Raw genomic sequence first — 12,088 nt, forward strand, 5'->3', positions numbered from 1 at the left:
AACAAAGCACGAATGATTCTGTGGAAGATGTTGGCTGTCCTGCCCTTATTCTTCTTAGTGCTTGCTGTTCAAATAGCTTCCGATGTTCTTTCTATTGACAATGAAGTAATTGTCATGAAATTGTTCTCTTACTTCAGCATTTATACTGTTTGAATTGAGTGTTTAAAGGATTTTTGTTGACATTCAGTATTGTTCGTTTCTCTTGCATTCAGAAAGCCTTGGCTCTCTTTAATAAACAGTTGAGAGAGTAGGTCTGGGAAATCTAATGAAAGAAGTATGTAATCTAGTTACTTATATTTACTTAAGATAAACAACGAATAAAACTGTTGTATAAATATGTCTCATGCTTGTACTTTATTTGCTAAATCTATCAATTCGACCCAATATGCCAAAAATCTCAGACCCTTTTCTAAGCCAGGTCTCGCAAGGGCTTAAGGGAAAAGTCCTGTGCGTTTTCTGGCGCAGGACGCGGGAGCCGCTCCGGACCTTCTGCGCATGTGCACTGCCGCCCCTCCCGGTTTGTTCTCGTTCGTCGGCCGCGGCCTCGCGAGGAGACGGCTCCGGAGCCTCCCGCGCACGAGGACCAAGGCTTAGGAGAGGAGGCTGCGGGCCCCACAGGGTGGGCCGTGCGTGGACCTGGGGACTCCGCGCTGTAGTGGCGGGTGGAGGAGGAAGCGGCTTTGTCGCCTGACCTGGCGTGAATCCGGCTCTGATTTTATGCGCGTGATGAGAACCGGCACGTCCCAGCGCTTGTTACCCAGTGGAACTTAATTTTCTCATGTCGGTGGTGAAGGGTCCTCCGAGGCCTGGGTAAGACCGCGCGGAAACTGGCCTCCGGGCGCTCGGTAGGCGTGCGCTTCTCTCCTCGGGGGCTCACTTAATCCTCCCAACCACCTGTGGGCAGTGTCGCGTCCCTCTGTTAACAGTGAAACAGGCTAGGAGAGGGGATAGAAGTCCCAGTGGCGAACGGAGCAGGGGCAGGAGCAGGGGTAGATCCCATCCCTCGTTCTCCGCCCGGCGTAAGACCTGGGCATGAGTCAGGCACAGCCTCTAGCAGCTTCACGTGCAGTGTGCAAAAATGGTAGTAAGTCGGATATAAACCAGCATGTACTAACAGCTAAACGTAAGAGATGTATTATTTCCTCACTAGTACTATAGAAAGTGATAAAATAAATTTTTGATTAAGAGGCCCTAACCCCTCAAGGAATAATTTAGAAGTGAATGTGGCGTTGGATTTGGGGAATTTCTTCCTGTTTCCAAAGAACCTGTGAGTCTGGCACATAAATGGAGGCGTCCAGGTCCCTCTGACACCCTCCAGCCTTGCCGCTACCCTCAGTAGCAACAGTTTGCATTTGCAGAAAGTCCAGATCCAAGAGCTTTAGATCTTGGATGAATATTCTAACTGACTTAGGTCCAGCTTTCTTGGAACGAAGCAGACTCTTGTGAGGTAAGAAGGGGGATTCCAGGAGCAGGAATCCCTCGTAGGACAGTTAGTCAGTTGGCCTGAGAGCTCAGTAGAGATCCAGATCGAGGTGGAAGGAGCAAAGACTCCCGCTCAGTCAGAAGCAATTCAGGTCCTCCTGCCAGAACCGCTGTCATATCCAGATTCTCTTACAGAATGGGTGATGGTGGAAGCTTTGGGCTAACTTTCAGGAGAGTTGTAAGCGGAGGCTGGGATAGGAGGGCAGGGCAAAAGGAACAGAAAATCCTGCTGCTTGGGGAATAATGAAGGCGTCATGTGGAGGGAAGAGCTTACCAGCCACAGGGGAGGAAAGTACCTCCTTCGTTCTTTACTCCACTCTTTCTCGATTTTGAGCTGCTCGCTGGCTACAGCTCAGCTAGAGATATGCTGATGCTCCCTCTGTCCTGAACTTAGAGAATCAGAGATGGTACTGCAAGAAAAGTCTTTAACTCTTACCTGTTTCTGCTTTACTTAAAAGATGGGGGTGGGATGAGGTGGGCAGGAAGTGGGTCTAAAATGTTAATAGCTGGTTACAGTCACACATTTTGTTGTGGCAGAATCAAGAGCAGACATTGAGTCTTTTGATGGCCTAGGCAGGTCTTGTCTTTGACAACAGTCAAGTCAAAACCAGTTTTTTTAAAAATCAAAAGATGCTTTTGAGAACTTGAAACCAAGTTAGAGCAAACTTTTTTTTTTCTCCAAGAAAGAACAGCCCATAAAACACCCATCGTTTTTTTCAGAACCTTGTTGGGATTCTCTGGTTTATAATGAACATTACAACCGGGGTATTTTTGCTCAGCATCAGTTTTAATGAAAGCAATATGTTTCATTCCTTGGCTTTTCCTAATATGCTTAGTTAGTTTAATGTGTTTACCTTTTTCTGTGTTAGAGCATACATTGTTAATAAATCAGTAGAAAACAAATGTTTTTATATTTGAAAACTGGCAAGCACTGTAATCCTACTAGAGCCATGCGTGGCCGTGGGGTGGTCCTCCCTCCTTCCCTGTTATCCTTTCTGCCCCCTCTCAAGGCGTCTCCCCTTCAGAGGTGCTTTGCCGGTGGCTCTGTGGAGCTTTTTGGGCAGGACGTCTCTCATGAGCTTTCCTTCTTTCTCAGCTGTACTCTCACAATTCTCTACACTGTTCCAGGACCAGTAGAAGATGATCACATCCCAGGTGAGTTGTTCATTTATTCACAGTTTTGTTTTTTAACAGTGATTTTGTGAGGTTTGTAAAATGTCTATACACTCATGGAACAGTAGAAATAAATATGTTAACATCATGGAAAATATAGAGCAGAAGTCAGCAAATTACAGTGCATGGTTCAAATGCAGCTTACTGCCTACTTTTTTATTGCCCACAATCTCAAGAATTTTTAGGTGGTTGAGAAACAAATCAAGAGTAATATTGTGTGATGTGAAAATTGTATGAAATTAAAATTTCAGTGTCTATAAAATTTTATTGGGACACAGCTGTGCTTATTCATTTATGGCTATGGCTGCTTCACATTACAAGGGCAGAGTTGAGTGGTTATGACAGAGATTATGGCTCACAAGGCTAAAATATTTACTATGTGACCATTTGCCAAAAATGTTTGCTGACCTCCAATACAGAGTAGCAGATCAATAGTAGGGCAAAGATGCCATGTAGGTAGATGCAGATCTTGTGATCTTACTGAGTTGTGAAACTGAAACATAAAAATGTTTTTTGAGGGGCGGGCCTGGTGGCGCAGCAGTTAAGTTCGCAATTCTGCTTCAGTGTCCCAGGGTTTGCAGGTTTGGATTGCGCATCACTTGGCAAGCCATGCCGTGGTTGGCATCCCACATATAAAGTAGAGGAAAATGGGCACGGATGTTAACTCAGGGCCAGTCTTCCTCAGCAAAAAGAGGAGGCCTGGCGGCAGATGTTACCTCAGGGCTAATCTTCCTCCAAAAGAAAAGTTTTTTGATAGTTCATTAGGTGACATTGTGAATCTCCCAATGACAATCCTACAATTACAATTACATAAAGAACTGGTAGGAATAAAGTGAATAATTCTTATCTAATCCAGGAGAAAAGTTAAGATGTCAAAAGAAAGTATGTGATTAATTCAAATGAATTGAGCCAGCGTTAGGACTCAAGGTTGTTCAAAGGGACAAGTCTGGGTAAACCACGGGGATGTAGAGTGGTTGGCAGGATGAGGCAGGCTTTCCCAGCCCTGGAGACTGGGCAGAATCTAAATCTTTGCAGAGTCTCTCGAGGGATTCCACTCTTCTTTAATTGTGGTAAAATACACATAACATGAAATTCACATTCTAACCATTTTAAAGTGTAGAATTCAGTGGCATTTAGTACAGTCACAGTGTTCTAAGTTCACAATACCACCATCTATTTCCACAATATTTTCATCACACTAAGAGGAAACCCCATACCCTTAATAAGCAGTAGCATAATTTTATAAGCAGTTACTCCCCATTGCCCTCAGCCCCTACCAATGACTAATCTGTTTTCCATTTATGGATTTTCCTTGTATAAGTGGAATCATACAATATGTAGCCTTTTGTGTGTGGCTTTTTTCTCTTAGCACGATGTTTTCGAGATCATCCATGTTGTCGCATGTATCACTACTTCATCCCTTTTTATGACTGAATAATATTGCGTTGTAGGTATATACCACCTTTTATTTATCCATCAATTGATGGGAATTAGGAGTGATTCTGTGTTTGGCTATTGAGAATAGTGCTGCTAAAGCATGAATGGGCCATGCTTTCCCTTTTGTATGCCTTGTGGTTTTTTGGTTGAACACTGGGCATTTGAATCTAATAATGTAGTAACTCTAGAAATCAGATTCTCCCCCTTCTGTAGGGTTTGCTCTATTTTCTTACTGTTTTTGTTGATTGTTTTTGTTTTTTGGTTGTTGTAGGCTGTCTCTGCCAAGGATTAACCTGATGCATAAACTAAATGTCTTCTTAGGTCTTTTCTGAGCCCTTCCTTGGATGTGCACTGTCACTTTCTAATATTCCCAGCATATGCAATTGTTTTTGCATGTCCTAATGTTCAACGTTTGGTTCCGGAAAGGGGAACAGCAAAAACTGAAGGGGGAAGAGCAAAAAATGAAGGGGCTTGCAACAAAGGGGAGCAGTGCAAAAACAATGGCTAGCTGCCTCTTTGCCCCTCTGTGGTCAGAAGCATCAATCAGCAGTCAGAGCACAGATTCCCAATATTTGGAAGACATAGTCCTTTCTCCCACCAGAGCTCCCACAAGTTGTGTGCAGTAGCTGCTAATATGGTATGAGCTGAAATTGACAAAAGTATACTATCTAAGCCTTCCCCTGGAAGTTGCAAGCCTTCAACAGACTCCAGAGTTCCAAAGTCTTACATCAGACAGATTCTGCCAGTGCAGTTGTTGTCTTTGTGGGGAGACATGTCTGTGGAGAGATGTTTGGGTTGTTTCCACCTTTTGGCTATTTTGAATAGTGCTGCTATGAACGTGTGTGCATGTACTTCTTGTTTTCAGTTCCTTTGGATATATATATAGGAGTGGAATTGCTGGCTCATATGGCAGTTCTACATTTAACTTTTTGAGGAGCAGCCAAACTGTTTTCCACAGCAGCTTGAACCATTTTTCATTTCCACCAGAAATGTATGATTGTTCTGGATTCTCTAATTCTGACCAAAACTTGTTTAGTATTTCTTGATTATTGCCGTGCTAGTGTTTGTGAAGTGGTACCTCGTTATGATTTTGATATGCATTTCCCTAATGACTAATAATGTTGAGCATCTTTTTGCATTGGCCATTTTTTTAATCTTTGGAGAAATGTCTATTCAAGTTCTTTGCCCATATTTTAATTGGGCTATTTGTCTTTTTTGTTGAGTTGTAAAAGTTCTATATATATTCTGGATATCACACCTTTGTCAGATTTGTGATTTGCAAATATTTTCACCCATTATGGAGATAGTCTTTTTCTTGATAAGGTCCTTTGATGTACAGAAGTTTTAAATTTTGATGAAGTCCAATTTATCTATTTTTACTTTTATTGCTTATGCTTTTGGTATCATATCTAAGAATACATTACCAAATCCAAGATTACGAAGATTTACTTCTATGTTTTCTTCTAAGAGTTTTATGGTTTTAGCTCTTATATTTAGATCAATTTTGAGTTAATTTTTGAATATGGTGTTGAGCTAGTTAGTTGTCCAATATCATTCTTTCTCTGGGATATCCAGTTGTCCCAGGACTGGACTATTCTTTCCCCATTGAATGGTTTTGGCCCTCTTGTTGAAAACCAGTTGACCATAGATGTGTAGGTTTATTTCTGGACTCTGTACTATTCCATTGGTCTTCGTGTTTGTTCTTAAGGCAGTACCACACTGTTTTGATTACTGTAGCTTTGTGGTAAGTTTTGAAATCAGGGAAGTGTGACTCCTCCTAATTTGTACTTTTCGTTTGTTTAAGATTGTTTGGACTATTCAAGACTGCTTGTAATTGTGTAGTTTTGGGCATCAGCTTTCCCATTTCTGCAAAAAAGGCTGTTGGAATTTTAATAGGGATTGTAATCTACAGATCACTTTGGATAGTGCTGCTGTTTGAATAGTATCAGATCTTTCCATCCGTGGGCACAGAATGTCTTTCTATTTATTTAGGTCTTTAATTTCTTTTAGCAATGTTTTGTAGTTTTGTATATCCTTGATTAAATTTATTACTATCTATTTTATTCTACTGGATGGTGTTATAAATAGAATTGTTTTCTTAATTTCCTTTTCAGTTTGTTCATTGCTGGCATAGAAGAAACCTGATTATTGTGTTGATTTTGTATTCTGCAATTTTGGTGAATTCATTTATTAGCTCTTCTAGCTTTTTTGTGTATTCTTTGGGATTTTCTATATATAGGATAATGTTATATGCAAATAGAGATAGCTTTGCTCCTGTTTTCCAAATTTGGGTTTATTTTATTTCTTTTTCTTGCCTAACTGCTCTGGCTAGAACTTTTAGTACAGTGTTGAATAGCAGTGGTGAAAGTGGCCATCCTTGTCCTCTTCCTGATCTTAGTGAGGGAGCTTTCAGTCTTTCACTGTTGGGTATATTAGCTGTTGGTTTTTCATATATGCCTTTTATCATGTTGAGAAAGTTTGCCTCTGTTCTTTATTTTCATAGTGTTTTTATCATCAAGTGGTGTTGGATTTTGTTATTTTTTTCCTGCATCAATTGAGAAGATCATTTAGTGTTTTTTGTTTGTTTTACTAGAGTGGTGCATTACACAGATTGATTTTCTTACGTTGAACCACTGTTGTATTCCTGGGATACATCCTGCTTGGTCATAGTATATAATCCTTTTTTTTTTTCTTTCTGCTTTTTCTCGCCAAATCCCCCCCTGTATATAGTTGTATATTTTAGTTGTGGGTCCTTCTAGCTGTGGCATGTGGGATGCCACCTCAACATGGCTTGATGAGTGGTGCCATGTCCATGCCCAGGATCTGAACCAGAGAAGCCCTGGGCTGCCGTAGTGGAGCGCACGAACTTAACCACTCAGCCACATGGCCGGCCCCCTATAATCTTTTCAATATACAACTTAATTTGGTTTGCTACTATTTTATTGAGGATTTTTGCATCTATATTCCTAAGGGATATTGATTTATAATTTTCTTGTGAAGTCTTTAAATTTGGTGTCAAGATAATGCTGTCCTCATAGAATGAGTTAGGAAGCATTTCCTCCTCTTCTATTTTTTGGGAGAGTTTGAGAAGAGTTGGTGTTAATTCTTCCTTAATTGTTTGGTAGAATTCACCAGTGAAGGCATCTTTTCCTGGGCTTTTCTTCATTGGGCAGTTCTTCATTACTGATCTCTCTTTACTTGTTATATGTCTGTTGAGATTTTGTATTTTTTCATAAGTCAGTTTTGGTAATTTGCCTTTTTCTAGGAACTTGTCCATTTCATCTAGTTATCTAAGTTATTGGTTTACAGTTGTTTATAGTATTTTATAATTTTCTCCCTCTAATGTTCCCACCTTCATTTCTGGTTTTAGTTCCTTGTGTCCTCTCTCTTTTTCTTAGTCTGTATGGCCAAAATCTTATTAATTTTGTGTTTCTATTCAACGAATCAACTTTGGGATTTACTTTGTCTATGGTTTTCTATTCTCTGTTCATTTATCTTTGCTCTGATATTTATTTCCTTCTTTTTGCTAGTTTTGGGTTTCATTGCTCCTTTTTTCCTAGTTCCTGAGGCTGTAAAGTAATGCTGTTGTTTTGAGATCATCCTGCTTTGTTAATGTAGGCATTTACTGCTATAAATTTTCCTATGAGTATGCCTTTGGCTGTATCTGATAAGTTCTGATATGTTGTATTTTCTTTTGTGTCTAAGTATTTCCTAATTTTCCTTGTTATTTCTTCTTTGACCTATTGGTTGTTTAAGATTGTATTGTTTAACATTCACTTATTTTTTAATTTTCCAGTTTTCACTTTGTTACTGATTTCTAGCTTTATTTTTATTATGGTCAGACAAGGTACTTACGATGATTTCAGTCTTTTTAAGTGTATTGAGACTTGTTTTGTGGTTGAACCTATGGTCTATCCTGTACAGTGTTTCATGTGCACTTGGGAAGAATGTATATTCTGCTTTAGTAGGTGGAATGTCATACATACTTTTCTTATGTCTAGATGCTTTATGGTGTTGTTCAAGTACTCTATTTTATTGTTCATCTTTTATCTAGGTGTTTGATTCATTAATTGAAGTGGGGTAGTGAAATCTCCACCTATTATTGGTAGAACTCTGTATTTCTCCTTTCTAATCTGTCAACATTTGCCCCATATATTTTGATTCTCTCTTGTTTGGGACATATATGATTTTGATTGATCTATTTTCTTCATGAATTAACCATTTTCTAAATATGTAATGTCCTTTGTCTCTTTTAACAGTTTTTGACTTATAGTATATTTTTTCTGATATTAGTTTAGCTATCCAGCACTCTTTTGGTTGCTACTTGCATGGATATCTTTTTCCACCCTTTTACTTTCAACTCACTATGCCTTTGGATCGAAAATGATTTCTTTTGTAGACAGCATATTGCTGGATCATGGGTTTTTTTTTAATTTTTAATTTTTAAATTTTTTTTTTTTAAAGATTGGCACCTGAGCTAACAACTGTTGCAAATCTTCATTTTTTTCCCCTGCTTTTTCTCCCCAAATCACCCTAGTACGTAGTTGTATATGTATATATTTTTAGTTGTGTCTCCTTCAAGTTGTAGCATGTGGGACGCTGCCTCAGCGTGGCCTGATAAGCGGTGCGATGTCCATGCCCAGGATCTGAACCAGTGAAACCCTGGGCCGCCGAAGCAGAGCATGTGAACTTAACCACTCAGCCACGGGGCCGGCCCATGTTTTTTTTAATCCTGTCTGCCAGTCTCTGCCTTTTCATTGGTGAGTTTAATCCATCTACCTTTAATGTAATTATTCATGAGGGAAGACTTCTGCAGCTGTGTTCTTTCTTTTCTGTGTGTCTTATACCATTTTTGTCCCTAATTTTCTCCGTTACTGCTTTCTTTTCTTTTTAGTTGATTTGATTGTAGTATACTGATTTGATTCCCTTCTCATTTCCTTTTGGGTATATAATTTAGATATTTTCTTAGTGGCTGCCATGGGGATTAATATTAACATTGAAATTTATAACAGTCTAGTTTGAATTGATACCAATGTAGCATCAATAGCCTGTAAAAACTGTTCTCCTATACTGCCGTGTTTCTCTACTCCATGGTGTTACTTTCTCAAATTGCACCTTTATAAATTTTGTGTCCAATAACATAGACTTATAATTATTTCTTATGCATTTGTCTTTTAAATTGTGTAGGAAAAACAAAAGTCAAGTTACATACCAAAAATACAATAATACTGGCTTTTTTTTTTTTAAGATTTTATTTTTCCCTTTTCTTCCCCAAAGCCCCCCCAGTACATAGTTGCATATTTTTAGTTGTGAGTCCTTCTAGTTATGGCATGTGGGATGCTGCCTCAGCGTGGCTTGATGAGTGGTGCCATGTCCACACCCAGGATCCGAACTGGCGAAACCCTGGGCTGCCGAAGCAGAGCATGTGAACTTAACCACTTGGCCACGGGGCTGGCCCTAAATACTGGCTTTTATATTTGACTATATAGTTACCTTTATTACCTTTACTGGAGATCTTTATTTCTTTTTTGGCTTTGACTGACTGCCTCATATCAACTCAAGGACATCTCTTTAGCATTTCTTATAGGACAGGTCTGCTGGTAACAAACTTCCTAGGATTTGTTTATCTGGGGATGTCTTAATTTCTCCATTTTTGAAGGATAGTTTGCTGGAAATAGAGTTTTTGGTTGATGGTTTTCTCTTTAACAGTTTAAAGATATCATACCACTGCTTTCTGGCCTCCATGGTTTCTAATGAAAAACAGGCTTTTAATCTTATGGAGAATTCCTTGTATGTGATGAGTCACATTTCGACCTGAAGGACTCCCTTTAGCATTTCTTACAGGGTAATCTAGTGGTGACGAACTCCCTTGATTTATGTTTATCTGAAAATGCCTTCATTTTAGAAAGCCGTTTTTCATGAGTATAGAATTCTCAGTTGACAGGTTTTTTTCCCCAGCACTTTGAATATATCAACCCAGTGCCTTTGGTCTTCAAGGTTTCTGCGGAGAAGCTGCTGCTAATCTTACTGAGGATCTTTGTGTTTGATGAGTTGCTTTTCTCTTGCTACTTTCAAGATTCTCTTTGTCTTTTTCTTTCTACAATTTGATTATAATATGTCTCAGTGGATGTATTTGAGATTATCCTACTTGGTGTTCATTGAGTTTCTTAGATGTGTAGATTCATGTCTTTCATCAAATTTGGGAAGTTTTGGGCCATTATTTCTGTAAAGATTCTTTCTATCCACCTCTCTCTCTCATTCTCTACAACTCCCATAATATTTATGTTGGTCTGTTTGATGGTGTCCTGTAGGTCCCTTTGGTTCTGTTTACTTTTCTTCATTTTTTTGTTTGCTTCTCAGACTTTATGATTTCAATTGCCCTTTTTTTAAAGTTAGCTGATTCTTTTCTGTGTGCTCAAATCTGCTGCTAAACACTTCTAGTGAATTTTTCGTTTCAGTTATGATACTTTTCAGTTCCAGAATTTCTATTTGTTTCTTTTTTATAGTTTTCTCTGTTTATTTATGTTCTTTGGTTCATAAATTATTTTCCTGTTTTCATTTACTTTTTTGCCTTATGGTTTAGCTTTTTAAGCATATTTGATACAGTTGATTTAAAGTCTTTGTTTAGAAAGTTCAATGTTTGGTCTTCCCCAGGGACATTTCTGTCAATTTATAGTTTTCCTTAGATTGGGCCGTACTTTCCTGTTTCTTTGTATGTTTTGTGATTTTTGTTGTTCTTGTTGTTGAAACTAAACCTTTGTATATTATAATGTTGTAACTTTACAGATCACTTTCTTGCCCTTCTCCAGGCATTGCTGTTCTTGATTTTTTTTTTAAAGCTTCAGTGCATGGTTGTGTATCCTAGTTGTTAGTTTTTAGTGAGCCACCCCCACAGTATGACAACTGACAGACAGGTGGTGTGGTTCCATGACTGGGAAATGAACTTGGGCTGTGGTGGTGAGAGCACCGAATCTTAACCACCAGGGCTGGCTTGAGTTCTTGATTGTTGAAGGCTGTAGTTATCCATTTTTTTTTTTTATGACTTTTCCAAACTGTTTGTTTGGAAAGCTGTGTTTCTTGTCATGTGTGCTCACTGGATTCTCTGTGACCTTATAGCTTGTGTTCAGTTAGGGTTTTGACAGTCTTTTTATTGAAGGTTAGAATAAAACAAACAAGCAAAAAACTCCAAACTCCCACTTTCCCAGTCTTTGTAAATTGGCTTTGTGCTGGAGTGCTTCTTTAGGACTTAGTGTGTGCATGTGCAGCTCGGTCTAAGCTTTCACATCCTGCTTGCACGGAGTGTTAAGGTCAGCCAAAGGTGAAAGCTTAGGATCTTGTGAGGTCTTTTCCAGGCATGCTCTTGTCCTGGGTATGTGTCTTGTATGGCTTTCTAAATTCCCCAAGGTACACAGGTACTTTTGATTACTCTAATTTCCCAAAGAAACTCACAAATTTTTTCCCCAGGCTTTAGGCAGTCTATTGTATGTCTCTACTGTAATCTTTTGCCCCAGGTAGCTATGGGTTTTTCTTGTCTTACAGTGTTTTTTAGCAATGTCCACTCCTTTTCTGCCTTGAGTGAGTTCTGATTTATATGAAGCAGAGATATGTGCTTTGCATTAGTCCTCAACTCCAGACAGATTAGAACAAACACAATAATTTGTGAATAAGATCTGCTCTGCAGCCTTGGAACTAGGGGCTAGGGTCCCACATGGGAATATGGGCTGCCATCTTCAAGACTGCCACCAGGCCAGGGAGGGAGTGGCATAAGGGCAAATAGACCTACCACAAAACTGTCCTACTGTTTTTAAGTTGCGTTTTTGTTGATTTGGTGTTTGCTTGGTTGCTATAAACCTTTGACTGTTTTCCAGAGTGTGACAGAGTTGGTTCTGACTGTTTCTGCTCTTTTTTTGATATTTCTATGGAAGGATGAGCATTTGGTGCTTCCTACTGTACCATTTTGCTGGTGTCACTTCAGTACTTATTTGGTTTCATTGTT

At 39.1% G+C, this 12,088-nt stretch overlaps 1 protein-coding gene across 24 annotated transcripts in view; it reads left to right on the forward strand.

Annotated features, from left to right (window-relative positions):
* Positions 1-493: 493 nt before the first annotated feature.
* LOC103551190 (zinc finger protein 37A-like) overlaps positions 494-12,088 on the forward strand; it is a 72,305-nt gene continuing 60,710 nt past the window's right edge. For 6 of the 24 annotated variants that reach the window (XM_070567550.1, XM_070567559.1, XM_070567502.1 and 3 more), the window contains exons 1-2: positions 549-810; positions 2,579-2,637. In XM_070567550.1, the coding sequence (XP_070423651.1) occupies positions 2,623-2,637 (15 nt within the window). In that variant the 5' untranslated portion in view covers positions 549-810; positions 2,579-2,622. Of the gene's footprint in view, positions 1,124-2,578; positions 2,638-8,674; positions 8,853-12,088 lie in introns of all 24 variants that reach the window. The other 18 variants (XM_070567507.1, XM_070567581.1, XM_008520559.2 and 15 more) reach the window with 12 other exon arrangements.

Source organism: Equus przewalskii, chromosome 1 (genome assembly GCF_037783145.1).
Source record: "Equus przewalskii isolate Varuska chromosome 1, EquPr2, whole genome shotgun sequence".
NCBI lineage: Eukaryota > Metazoa > Chordata > Mammalia > Perissodactyla > Equidae > Equus > Equus przewalskii.